This window comes from Artemia sp. Qi Xiang Cuo, chromosome 3, assembly GCF_049724085.1.
Source record: "Artemia sp. Qi Xiang Cuo chromosome 3, ASM4972408v1, whole genome shotgun sequence".
Taxonomy (NCBI): domain Eukaryota; kingdom Metazoa; phylum Arthropoda; class Branchiopoda; order Anostraca; family Artemiidae; genus Artemia; species Artemia sp. Qi Xiang Cuo.
The window spans coordinates 69,296,296-69,310,807 of record NC_142796.1 but is presented as its reverse complement, the minus strand read 5'-3'; the positions used below and the strand labels follow the sequence as shown (position 1 = coordinate 69,310,807).

At 37.3% G+C, this 14,512-nt stretch overlaps 1 protein-coding gene across 1 annotated transcript in view; it reads right to left on the bottom strand.

Annotated features, from left to right (window-relative positions):
* Window positions 1-418: 418 nt before the first annotated feature.
* LOC148954471 (uncharacterized) overlaps window positions 419-14,512 on the bottom strand; it is a 53,278-nt gene continuing 39,184 nt past the window's right edge. Inside the window, exons 6-7 of the mRNA XM_089086538.1 lie at window positions 13,386-13,551; window positions 419-696 (exon numbers count right to left, since the gene is read on the bottom strand). Coding sequence (XP_088942664.1) covers window positions 539-696; window positions 13,386-13,551 — 324 coding nt within the window. The 3' untranslated portion in view covers window positions 419-538. The remainder of the gene's footprint in view (window positions 697-13,385; window positions 13,552-14,512) is intronic.

Here is a 14,512-nt window from a genome sequence, read left to right as displayed (position 1 = left end):
TTATAAAAACACAGTTTGATGTTAGATTTTCACCAAAGTTGATGCTTAGAAGCTTTTGATGCCACTAATTTCTAGAATTTGAAATTGCAGTTTCAGCCCAATAAAACAAAGCAGTGCCTGCGTCCAGGCGCGTCGATTTAGAGTGTGGACACCCTTCCTTGATCTTGAAAATACTTCTTTTTTGCATTTTTGCAGAAAAAAATACACCACCCAAAAACATTTTCTGGAATCGAAGTTTCAGAAATGACTTCCCCAGACACTTTATATTGAAGAAATCCTAAGCGTCTGGATTACAAAGCTGTTGATAATATCAAAATTTATAATTCCAAAAGCCGAAGGCATGAAAAACACAGCTCACAAGCTGTGTTTTAAATCTTACAAGACTACCCGCGAAATATCAGCTTAAAAAAGAGAGTAGGATGTTTTAAGCAATAATAATCACAATAGAACAGATTAAAAACAAAATAAAAAAAAGAACACAGTGAGAATCTGTACACTATCACTACATCTTGCGCAGAGATATCAAAATGGACACATCTTAACGGGGAACACTTGGGCCCAATGACCCAAAGCCAAGTCCCATTCCTTTAGCGGTATGGGTTGCAGCCCGTGCTCTTTCATACTGCATATCCAGGTTGGTGAATAGATCATCCTGCTTCTTCAATACCTCTTGGGCTGCAGGAGGAGCTTTTAAGTCTATAAAAAAAAAAATAATGAAAATAATTTAGAACATTCATGCCAATAATCACAAATATTTTTAGTTTTCAGTAAAATAAACCATATCTGGAAAACTTAGCAGTTAAAATTGATTAAGATCCAAAATTAATACGCAAATTCCGAAAATCATCACTGTTGCTATTAACGAAAATATCTTAAAAATGTCTACCAACAGTAATTGGTCTTCAGCTTAATATCTGAGCCAATGCATGAATTAAAACCTAATTTAAAAAACAAGCGTCAATGAAAAATATTGAGCACAGGGAATGGGCAACATACAAGACTTGAATTTTCATTGACTTGGCATGGGAAGATTGCTTAAAAACAACTAACATCATTGACAGTGTGGCATCTGGCAACTTAAATAACACAGAAAATACCAAAGAAAAAAGGGTAATTGATATAATTAGTCTGCAACGTTTCAGGATTAGAGCTGAATTTTCTCTGCAAATATATCAACATTCCCCCCCCCCCAACAATTATTTAAAGTCAATATCCTATCTTCACAAAGTAGGTATAATCCATTCCAAGAAAATTTGGCATGTTTCTCTTTTATGTTGAGGCAATGGTACTTCTGAGACATTTAAGATGTCTCTAGTTATATCAATATCAAAACCTCTATATGTTTTTTCAACCCTGTTGTAACAATTGGTAAAGTCTTAGAAACCACCAGAAGTTTCTTTCTCGATTTTTCCAGCATATAAGTAATGAAATACTTCATTCTGCAATTAATATAAATTATGACTGGCCTCTCAGCACAAATATTTTCCAAAGACTAAACTCCTTTGAAATAGGTATTCGCTTATCCTAAGGAAAATCATTTATTACTAACTGACTTAAAACCACGGAGAGAATTTCTAATGCAAATATCCAAAAAGGAAAATAAAATTCAATGAACAAGAATTTCGGTGATATTCTTCATATTTACGGATTTCAGTTCCAATATAGGATTTTGAATTTTTTAAAGAAAAAGTTTGGCTACACTTCTAATTTATTGGGTATTGATAATACAAGGAAGTCTCTGAATTCGTTGAGAATTTAAAATATTTGGATACAACACTGATCAGCATTGAGGTTAAAGAAGTGTTAAGAAAAAGAGTTGTTACTGTAAACTGTTATAATCCGTTAAAACGGATCGGACACATCAAGGAAGAAATTCCACTGAAGTTGAAAAGACAGAAAAAAGACTCTGACGAGCAAATCATACCTTAAGAGGTATAAATTAGCATATTGTTTAAATAGACATATTTATTCGTCTTTTCCGGATAGGTAAGCTAATTGAATTAAAAATAAACCAGTTAATATGCGTCTTAGTGGGGTAGAATTGAAAAACGCCCTATGTTGATACTACCTTACTGATTTCAAAATCACTTTGAATTACGTTGAAAAACAGCAAATAAAGATGCGACTCAATAAAAATCTCTGCTGGTATCCAGCAGAGAACACTAGCCCTAGGATCACTTTGCCTAGGGCATCTTGATCTAGCTTGTACAGGGATATTATAGCTGGCGTTCAAGTGAAAATAGCAGCCCTTGGCATACTTTGCCAGGTAATCATGTTGCATTTCATAGCGGGTGTCCAGCTGAGAATATTAGCCCTTGGCATTCTTAACCTAGTGCAACGTGTTTAAGCCTTTAAAGAGATATCAAAGATGGTGTCCAGCTGAAAATAGTATCTTGTTCAAGCTTACCCAAAGATATCATTGCAGGTGACGATGCGTCTTCAAGGTTTTAAAGAAACATCATAGATGGTGTCCAGCTGAGAATAGTAGCCCAAGGCACACTTTGCCCAGGAAATCTTGTTTAGATATCGTTTTCAAGGTTTTAAAGAAACATCATAGATGGTGTCCACCTGAGAATATTAGTCCCTGGCATACTTAACCTAGAGCACCGTGTTTAAGCTTTTAAAGGGATATCAAAGATGGTGTCCAGCTGAAAACAGCATCTTGTTCAAGCTTGCCCAAAGATATCATTGCAGGTGTCCAACACAAATTAGTAGCCCAGGGCTTGCTTAGCCTATGGCATCGTCTTCAAGGTTTTAAAGAAACATCCTAGATGGTGTTCAGCTGAGAATAGTAGCCCAAAGATCACTTTCCCCAAGAAATCTTGTTTAGATATCATAGCTAGTGTCCAGCTGAGAATACTAGCCATGGGAATGCTTTACCATTCGATTCTATTCAACAGTTCTCTATCTTTGAAGAGCATCGCGTACAAGCCCTTCAATTCTAATCTAAAAATACTAGTTCTCCTATTCACGTGACATCTCTTCACAGAGGTGCAGTTAGATGCGAAAACTGTTCGTGACTTGCAGCAAAATTTATCGGACAAATCATTCTGTGTTAATGACAGGGTGTCAGGTAAATAGATATATATTTGTATGCAACCAGTAGACCAGTGAGAAGGGAATGACGAATAAATTGCAAAATTTAACGGACAAACAACGCAACATTCTGTGTTAATGACGGGATGTCAAGTAAATAGATATATTTGTATGAAACCAGCAGACCAGTGAGAAGGGAATGAAGAATAAATTGCAAAATTTAACGGACAAACAACGCAACACTCTGTGTTAATGACGGGATGTCAGGTAAATAGATATATTTGTATGCAACCAGTAGACCAGTGAGAAGGGAATGAAGAATAAATTGCAAAATTTAACGGACAAACAACGCAACATTCTGTGTTAATGACGGGATGTCAGGTAAATAGATATATTTGTATGCAACCAGTAGACCAGTGAGAAGGGAATGACGAATTAATTGCAAAATTTAACGGACAAACAACGCAACATTCTGTGTTAATGACGGGATGTCAGGTAAATAGATATATTTGTATGCAACCAGTAGACCAGTGAGAAGGGAATGAAGAATAAATTGCAAAATTTAACGGACAAACAACGCATCATTCTGAGTTAATGACGGGATGTCAGGTAAAAAGATATATTTGTATGCAACCGGTAAACCAGTGAGAGGGTGATGACGAATAAATTGAAAAATTTAACGGACAAACAACACATCATTCTGTGTTAATGACGGGATGTCAGGTAAATAGATATATTTGTATGCAACCAGTGAGAGGGGAATGACGAATAAATTGAAAAATTTAACGGACAAACAACGCATCATTCTGTGTTAATGACGGGATGTCAGGTATATAGATATATTTGTATGCAACAAGTAGACCAGTGAGAAGGGAATGACGAATAAATTGCAAAATTTAACGGACAAACAACGCATCATTCTGTGTTAATCACGGGATGTCAGGTAAATAGATATATTTGTTTGCAACCGGAAAACCAGTGAGAGGGTGATGACGAATAAATAGCAAAATTTTAATTAACAGTTCTTTATGAACAACTAATTTATGCTAAGAAAAAGCCAGATCATTTTGACCTTCTGCCAATTCAACTCCTTTGTTAATAGAGAAGAGGATAAAGCTTGTGAGGAGCTATTTGACAAACTTATAAAATTCGGATATCGAAAAAAAGAAGACTAAAATAACAACAGAAAACGGAAGAAAAGGAAAGAATCGGAAAAGACGACATCTAATTTTGAAACCAATGCAATAAGGCATTGAAGTAAAAGAGAAAGAGGTAGATTAAGGAACATCAAAACAGATAAATTTGTTGGGGTGTTTCAAAAACAGTGAGAACTAGGGTCCGGAATTATATGTGATAAAAATTATAAAATATGTACATATAGATGTAATTATTTATTGGACAATATGCGAGTAAAAAGGCAGAATATATTTACCAATAAAGCAATTGTTGTCTAAGACATATACGTTGGTTTAGTTATAAAAACAGAGCATTAATAAAAACATCACATTGAAGTAGCTAATTCATTGTTTGAAATTGTTATCAACTACATTCATCTTCAAATTATTGAATACAAAAGATCTACGGTTTTGTCTTAAAATTGCCTTGTAACCGCAAAAGGACCGCTCCGCATCCACTCATGTAATGGGTCCATACTTGAAACATGCAATGTCTGATGGCATGAAGGATTTAAAGTCTGTTTCAACGTCCTACCCAATGTTGATTTTGGCCAGGAATCCAATATTCCCCCATCCAGGGTTTTGTTGAGCACATCCTCCAATTTCTTCCACATTATAGTTCCAATTTCCCCAGGAACTTCTTTCAACTTTTCAATAGCGTTGTTAATAGTAGCTACACTATGCATTGTGGTCATATTTTTAGATTCGAGCTTTGTTATGGAGTATATTAAAAAACAAGCATTTGAAGAAATGTAAGCCAAGTTATTATTTAGTGTGGGTTGCTCCATTACGGCTTTAGCCTGTTCAATTATCATAGCCGAGAATGGGCCTAGTTCAGAGAGAACTTTTTTAATTGAGCCAAAGTTCTTGCTGTAATAGTCTGCCGCTTCTAACCAAGTTCCCCATCTCGTGATTACTGGCTGAGAGGATAGCGATAGGCCAGGATAAAGCTCTTTAAACATGTTTATTCGAATTGGGGCTTTTAAAAATACCTTTTTAACAGTTGATATTCAAGAGTCAACATCAGGAAACTTAAGTCTGACAATTTCTGTAACTCGGTAGAGTGCATGTGCGAGGCAAGTTACATAGATCATATTCGGGTAGAATATCTTCAATGCCTTTCCCGCTTTCACCATGTACGGAGTACCGTCTGACAAAAATAAAAAAAAAGTTTTCCGTATAACACAACATTTGGCAAAAGAAGACTCATCGAATCATTGAAAAAACGAGCAACAGTCGTATGGTTACACTTTTCCTAAACTTCACAGTTTAAAAGAAGCTGTTGTGAAGATGAATCGGCGCTTAGTCTTCCAACTATTATATTGGCAATCTATCTTCCTTCAGCATCAGTTGTTTCGTATCTTCCTTCAGTATCAGTTGTTTCATCAACTGAAACCCAAACAGGGCCATCTCCAACATTACCTCGAATTTTAGCAAGAATTTCTATATAAATAATTTGTAAATAATTTTTTCTTAAGCCTGAATAGCGTTCTAAAAAACTCTTAAAATCTGGGTTACAGAATTTTTGAAAGAGGATGTCTGCCCTAATTAATGCGCGACATAAGTCTGTATTACATGAAGCCTCACATACTGCACCAGATGAAGAAGCCGATATAAAAGTATGTTGAGGGCTTGATTGTCTTTCCTTGTTCCCCTTATGTTTAGCTGTAGCAATATGTTGAATAACTTGAAAACGCTGTGAAGTAGACACCGCTGTATCACAGCCCGAACAATATAATACGGAAGAATCGCTTTAAATGTTTCATCGGGGAACTACCACAGATACTTCTTCACTAGGTCCAATTTTTCAGTTGGTACTTTAGGCATTATATCCCTGCGCTACAGACTTGACACTACGCACGTATAATGCTGTTTTGACGATAGGGCACTGACAAACAAGCTCCGCGCACGGATGATGAATTGTTACTGAGAATAATTGAGTGGAAACAACCGGACTAGGGTGGCTGTCTCTTCCTGTCTCTGCGCACTTCATCAATTCCTGAGAATATTTCCTCTCTCGTCACCCACCCATCATCTTTCCTACAAACAACACGAGTGAGAAAGTTGAAACCAAATTCAGCATCCACGTATTCGTGTCTACTGAATAAAAAAAACTAACTGGAAGCGTGATACTTAAGAAATGGAGTGTAGGTGATGGATGTATATAAGAATGGGTAGAATATGTGAAAACATGTGTTTTCGGTGAAATATGTAAAAGAAAATGGGCCTGGATGATTCAGAATATTTTAAACTTATGAGCATTACGCTACCTAATTTCAGTAAATTTATGTAAATATATACGAATCCGGGCCCTAACTGAGAACAAATAAATGTAGAAGAGCTAAGAAGAAGTAATATTAAACAAAGAAAATTTAAATAAACAATGATTAAAGTAATTTAGACGCAGAAACGTAAAATGAAAACTGAAACGGTGAAAAACCGGACGGTAAAAAGAAAAAAAAAGTACTTTATAATGACTGACTTAAAACATAGCAAAGCCGAAAAACCTGCTAAAAATTTTAACCTACAACCGTAGCACTGAAAAAATAAATCAATATAAGATCATGCAATTTAAGATCATAATTAGTAATAAGAAACGTCTAATCAGGGAAAACAAACTTTATTTCCAAATCTGATTTTTAAATTTTTTCCTTTTCGAAGTTGGTTAATTTATGCAAAAAAAAAAAAAAAAAAAAAAAAAAAAAACAACAACTGGACAACACACTTTAGTCTAGGACCCAGCCTCTGAAAACTGACATAGGTGTGGTCAGCGAGATGACCGCGAAACGGAGATTGGACCCAACGTAACTGACCATGCTGATTCCGGAAACGACCGCTATATTGTTGAGAAATGTTAGCGTGTCGTTGCAAGACCAAAGTTTTAAGTTTCTTCAGCTTTTAGCTACGAATAAAATGTGTAAGTGTCAAAGTAAAGCCAGAAATGCATCGATTCTAGAAACCTAATACAGGAAACGTTGCGATTTCACCTCGCAGCAGAGAAGAGGAGAAACTGAACAGCTAAGAAACTTTTAACTCAAAATGAAACAACTAAAAGAACAAATGGCTATTACATATAAGAACGAATCGTCCAAATTTCAAAACTCGTCTTCCAAGGACTCATCTGCCGATTCGTTACATTTTCCTGCACACTGACGCAATAAATCACAGCCTCTGTTCTTGTCAACACACGGGCAGGCTCTAGAGCAAGTTCGGCAAAGGCAGTATTCGGGACTGGTACCTTGTGGGAAAGGATCTCCCTCATTGGAACTGGAGAGATTTTGCCTTTCGAAAAAGTCCAGCCGAATCGAGAACGGTCAACTCGCGAAGGCCTTGGCAAGTTCGCTTCCAACAGGAATTTGACCAGTAGCAAAGAACGCATAGCGTGAAAAGAAAAAGCATCATCCGTCGGAGGCAAGTATTTCAGTTCCCGTTTTCTCGGGTATAGGTGAATGCGCAAATCGTTCAAAGACCGGAAGTCACCAGGGTCTTTGCCGTACATTGCTACGACTACCTTTCGGCAGGCAGATGTAAATTCTTCCAAGACAGCTTGGGCATCGTCACACCTTAGCCTCACAATCACGTTCCAGATATCCTCATAGAGGTTCCGTCTTTCAACTGCTTTCATAGCTAACTTTTTGCCCTTGCCATAAAAATAGCTGACGGCATCAAACCCAGTCACACAGTGGACCACTGGCAGGCAACTGAGCAAACTGTTCGGCAGGACTTCACAATGCTGGTGAATTGGCACAGAATACTTCTGAAAATTCACATATATGGCATGATCAACCAGCTCCTTCTTTTCAAATAGCTGACAGCAGTGATACAGAAGCCCAACAACTATGTTAGTGTCATTTGCTAGCACAGCAATCTCCTTGAAGTTTCTCCCTAGAGCATCAAGGACATGTAAAATTATCCTTGTGTCCGCTTCTTCATGGTTTGAGCTGAGACGCTCTTCGCAATCTTCTGCACTCACATTTGCTGGCAATTTCGCAACTTTCATCCGATCTGAAAAGCCTCCCGAGAGATACAGTGTCACACCTTGCTTGACGAGATCCACAGACCCTTCACAAATCTCAAAGAGAACCTCAAGGAGCTGACTTTTTGTCTTCGAACTTGCCAAGATAGAGGTCCAGTCGGACAGCTTTGAATTCCTTCCCAGCAATATTTGTGCTCTAGCGTTCGCACCTCTGTGCTCGTGGCAACCGCTGCTGTCTTTCACGCTGACATGATTTCCAGCGGCATCTCGATACCTGAATAAACCGTCATATCTGTCAGCTACAACGTGAATTTCTCGCACATCCAAAAAAGCATACATCCACTGTTTCAACATTCTTCGCGAGTACGTTTCCACTGTTTCGAAATCACTAGGGGGATGGCTTCTTAAATAGGCCATGGAATCAATAACCAGTACATCTGCACTAGAGCAAGAATGCTCAGGCCAACTCTCTAAGCCAGCCTTGCACCTGATATAATCCAATAATGGTGACTTAGCTCCACTGCGGAGAAATATGTCGCCCAAGTCACCACTTCTTTCAAACAGAGCCGGGGACTACGGTAGAAGTTAATAAGACAATAAGTCCTTCAAACGCTCCAACCCACCATCCATCGCTGAATCAATACTTAGCAGCAACTGTTTTACGGTCTGAAGCTCGGCAACGAAATAATGTGTTCCATGTCTGAAAAGAGCACACAGATCAGTGTAAAATAGACTGCAGGCACCTTTTCAAAACCCTAACACCATTTCTATGATTGTATATTTCACCATCATGACAAAAAAAGAAAAGAAAAAAAAAGGCAAAACAGACAAAAAAAAGACAAAAAAAAAGAAACGAAAAGTTGAAGCCAATTATCAATTTTTGAGATAGCCAGAAATATCTGGAACTCCCTAATGAAAGTACAAAAAATGAAGTTCAAAATGCCGGTAATTAATCAACCGCCAGAAATAGCTAACACTACTGTATGCCTAGTTTGGATATCACGTGGTTTTTCTCAAGTATTTCTTTCTCCTTTCGGCCAAAACTGTTTTTGATGTTAAGAATTAAAAGAGAAGGGTCTGGCGAATGCGACAGTCCCATGTTTGTTGGAACTTTTTGGTCTGTTGGACAGATGAAGTATCCCAAATTTGGGTAATTTTTTTCTATGAAGTTCCTCACAAGAATAGACCTCTTCCAGTAGCGGTGAGTTTCCACGACCACCATGTTTGCCTCCGATTCCTGTGTCTGGGTCCAGTTTCCTGTTTAAAAAAGTTTCCAGGAAAGTATTTCATGGCAGAATACAAGCATGGAATCCAGTTTACGATAGTCGCTTGTTAGCTTAACACTTAACAACCATCCAAGAAAAAGATTGGAGCTGCAGAATGCACATCAAAACAACTAAAAGATAATTAATTTCTGCGAATGCTCAGACCTCAGTGTCCTTTTCCCAAAATCCAGCTCTTACCAACATGGTATGAACACAGAGCCAGACATTTGAAACTGTGTTGGGCAGGGAAACAAACATGCTCCAAAAAAGCATTCAGTAAAGAACACAACCATGAGATCATTTGAAAACTGACTCGGAACCACAGTTTATAGAATTATCCAGTAAGTTTACCGCAGATCATTTCTGGTCTTCATTCTCGGTGCGAACAAAAAGCTCCTCCCACTTATTCATGGATTAGCGGGTTAGTCTGTTTGCGTCAATCAATGAGAAATGGTTCGAAATTGTATCATTCATAATTGTGAAAGCAGAAAAAAACTTGGGGGTTTGCAAGTGTCCCATCTCACAGGTATGACGTAATTTATATACAAATTATGACTTAATCTATTATTTACATACAGTGGACTCAACTGATTGGTCTATGTAGGATTTTATAAAAAAAGGGGGAGGGGGGTTGATGAAATTTGTGAAAATAAGGAATTTTTTTTCTTCTAATAACTGGTGGAATAGGTGTGATGGTTTCAGGGGCGGATCCACGATTTTTTAGGGGGGGGGGCGCAAAATAGTTTGATCCGATAGACTTATGTTAGGTTTCACTTTCATAACACACAGATATTTAAAAGTCATCAAAGGTCAGGGCCCTCTAGAGGGAGGAGTGGAGGTAAGTACTTCAGAATACCTTCCCAGAACACATTTGAGCCTGTAGACCCATCCCTGAAAGTTTCATTTTCCTAACCTAACCCCTATCCAAGATAGCAAAAAGTAGCTAAACTAGAATTTTACCAAAAAGACAGATGGATCTACAGGCTAAGGTATTTCCTGGGATGGTATTTTGAAGTACCTAGCTCCACTCTTTCTCCCACTAAAGGGTCCTGAAATTTGCCTACATGACAGGTAGAACCTATTGAAATTTGACAAAACAACTCTTTACCTTAATTTTCAGTTACTGGTTTCTTATTCTCTGGCTTTAGTTCTGAAAATACAATTCCTGTTATTTGAGTAGAATTTTGAGCCATATTAATGTTTTTTTTAATATATAAAATGTATTTGCATATCTTTAAAACCTTAATACTTGGGATTAAGCAAAGTTGTGAAGCTGAAAATTTTGTTGTTTTAATTCATTCAAGCAGAAGATCTATTTTGCAAGATTTCACTCAAAATCAAAGGCCAGGACCCTCTAGAGGGAGGAGTGGAGGTAGGTACTTCAGAATACCTTCCCAGGACATACTTTAGCCTGTAGACCCATCTCTGAAAGTTTCATTTTCCTAACCTATCCCCTTTCCAAGATAGCCAAAAGTAGCTTAAGTAGAATTTTATCAAATGCTGGAGCTATGCCCCTGATGGAAACAAGGTAAAAAAAAAAAAAAAAAAAAATTGTCAATTATTCCCCCTTTGTTAGCCTGAAGGTTTCTAAATGTAAGAAATAGTACTATTACAACTAAATCCTGAAGCATGTCAATACAACTGAAACTTTTAGATTCCTGAATTTATACTTTCTCAGCATGATAGTTGTCACCCAGACAATACCCCTCTAATTCTGATCAGGTAAATTTTTGGCAGTTCATATTATTGGCTTACATATAAAGTAAACATACTACATGATGCCTCTTTTATGCTCTTTCCAAATATAACAATTATTTTTTTCAGAAATGAATTTTACCCCCACCCCTATTTATACCAATTCAGGGTATATATTTGCACATTAGGGCAATGGGGGTAAAGTTTATTTCTGATACAAATTAGAGGTAAGTTTAAAACTTACCCCTCTCCCTCTAATGTGCAAATATATACCCTGAATTGGTATATATAGCCTAGGGGGGGGGGGGGGGGGGGGGAGGAAATTCATTTTGACAAAAATGATTATTATATTGGTTAACAGCATAAAAAGGGCATCAAGTAGTATGTTTACTTTATTTGTAAGTCACTAATTTTATAATGGGTGAGATAGAGAATGATCATACTGCTAATTCTATAAACTGTGCTCGGAACTGAACAGGAAGCTGATGCAAAAGGTTGTCAACCCTTGAAATACTAGGCTACTATGCTATAGCCTACTACTATGCTATAGCCTACTAATACTAGGCTACTATACTAAGCTACGCTTGCTAGATACACTACACTTGATAAATCACTGATGAAGCCTGAAACACGCTGGCAAATACTGATATATGCTGGGATGTATGAGATAATGAAATTAGCTTGTTGGCTTTTGTGGGATCATTCTATCCAGATACTTTCCCTCGACAATAGCGTTGCCTACTTAGGGCATGTATCTTGTACTCTCAAGATGGCGTTGCTAGCAGAGAAAAAAAGAAGCGAAAAGGCAACTTTGAACTGCTATAGCTGCTGATGCTAGCGTCTGACACCGGTATAGCGGGCCTTCCCGGGATCAGCAGGTCATGCTCTGTCCTTTGGTACAGAAAAATCTCGGTCATTTCACTGACCACTCACAAACTGAAATAGAGCACATTCCTTCGGGTGGGTCCCAGACTACTTAAAAAACTAGAAAGTCTATAAAAGACACAAAGCACAAAAAAAGACATCCACTTTAGTAAAAGATAAAACGAGGCACTAGAAATGAAAACAAGAAGTTATGACGAAAAAAATCATATCACATTATCAATTGTTTAATACTGTCACTCTTTAATATTTTTTGTTTGTTTATCCTTTATTCTTAATATTAAACTAATTGTTATTTGATTTGTACACTTTCAAATTCTTTAATATTGTCAAATCTAATGGTTGATCCATTTTAAAACAACCAGCCTAGAATATACGCAGCCCGCAACACGACACACGCAGCAAAATCCCTGCTACGGTTGTGTGATTCTGGGACACTTCTTTATCGTTTTACAGACAACCATTGGATTTAACTGATAATATTTATACAAGACAAATGTATGGGTGATTTTGTAATTAAAGTGTATTTAAGTAAATAGAATCCGTCACTAGTCTTAAATTTCCTTGGTTTGTACTGATGTAATGTTTCTCTCAAACGGACTTCTTACATAAAACAAATCATCTGTTTTTTGGCGGCGAGTTCATGCGTCATCGTAGGTGGCTGGTAACTTTGAAGTGCTTTAACTGAGCGACTGTTTAACAAAAATCTCTTCAGGCTGATAGAAAGCGTCTATTATTATTCAGGAGAAGCAAGAGATAGAGAGGGAAAGAGAGAAAAAATAGAAAGAGAAAGAAACAGTAAGACAAGGAGAGTGAGAAAGAGAGAAAACAGCACGTATAATAAAACCTATACTCAACATGGACAAGAACATCTATTTTTCAACCGGATACTGGGCGCCTTTTACGTTTAAACGCCACTGATATTCGTTGTAATATTAAAATTAGTATTATAAATGCAAGTATGCTAATTATATACTTACATGATTATTACATATAAATTAAGTTTATAATTATTTACTGAAATACATAAAAAGCTCCGAGATTTAAAAACAGTTTGAAATACAAATATCAGACCCAGTCCTATAAATCGACTAGAAACGATCGAAACAAAACGAGGCTTCAGTGCTTGCCTTAACAAAATGTTAAGCTCACCATTTATAAGCAGCAATTGACACCCTTACTTAAGGTTAAGAACAGCACCAGACGGGGACACAGATATTTCTGCTGGCACAGGAGAAGGCCAGACTTGACAATGAAACAAAAGGAGAGGTTGTAGTCCAGAGAATTTTGTGACCCCTTCCCCCTAGTACAAATCAAGAAAGCATTGATGGGTTATAAAGTTCTGATTTTTAATACCTTCACTACCCTTCATTCCCATGAGCCGCTTAAATTTGGCTGTCATTTTCCCGTCCTGATCTTCTTTGAACGCAGCTGCTTTCCAAACAGTTGCAGTACCGGTGGTAGATGACGTGGCTGCATGTTGTGATTCAGCAATAGCAGCGCTCGTATCGCCTTGTTTATCCTGAAAGAAAGCAAACAAAATTTAATTTCTAAAAGCTTTTCTGGGGGGAGTTTTGAAATGCAATTAATTCAGTGACTAAAGTGATTACACCAGCTTCGTAATATTCCGTTATGGATTAAAGAATTACCTGATTGGGAGATCTTTCAGGTGTAACAAGAATATTTTTAGGTAATTGGAATACTACTTACTTTTTGGACTGATTGTGATTATGAACTAACAATTCATTGCTGAGATGGGTGAAGTGAAAATCATTCTAAGCCCCATCCTCAATTTCATATCAAGATCGATGCTTGATGGAATTCGCTCAGATTTGATTAGTAGCAAAATACTCCATTTCTAACTAAATGCAGAACGAACTCTGCAGGGTAACTCGCGATCTGTACACGTAAAAAAAAGAAAAGAAAAAAAGACGATAACCTTATAGACACTTACAGGTGGTTCAATGTTGCTGCAAAAGAAAAGCGAACAATCAAGGGCATACTTGGGACTTTTGTTTTCTGGGGGGGGGGGGAGAGAGGAGGGGTAAAAAAAACTTAAAAAAATGCATAAAAGATCTATTTATATGCACTCTTGTTGCGTTTTTACGAGCCAGACAACCATTTCGGGGGGGGGGGTGTTCAAACCTCTTAACCCCCTTTCTTGAATAAGGCCTTGCGAACAATCCTTAAATTCGTCATTTATTCACCACACTTAACGCCTGCTATTGGACAGTGAATATCAACTATAGTCACAAAAATGAATACACTCTCGAAAAGAGATCGAGCCATTTGTTTTTAATCCGGTAAATACAAAGACAGTATATCCTATTGGAAATCATCAACGAGGGCCACGTCCTTCATAAAAACTGAGCAAAGTGTTAAACCTTAATAAGACACCGGAAGAATGAAAGCAGTTGGTGGATTCTGTGTCCCGAGGTAATAAATACAAAGACAGCATATCCTATTGGAAATCATCAACGAGG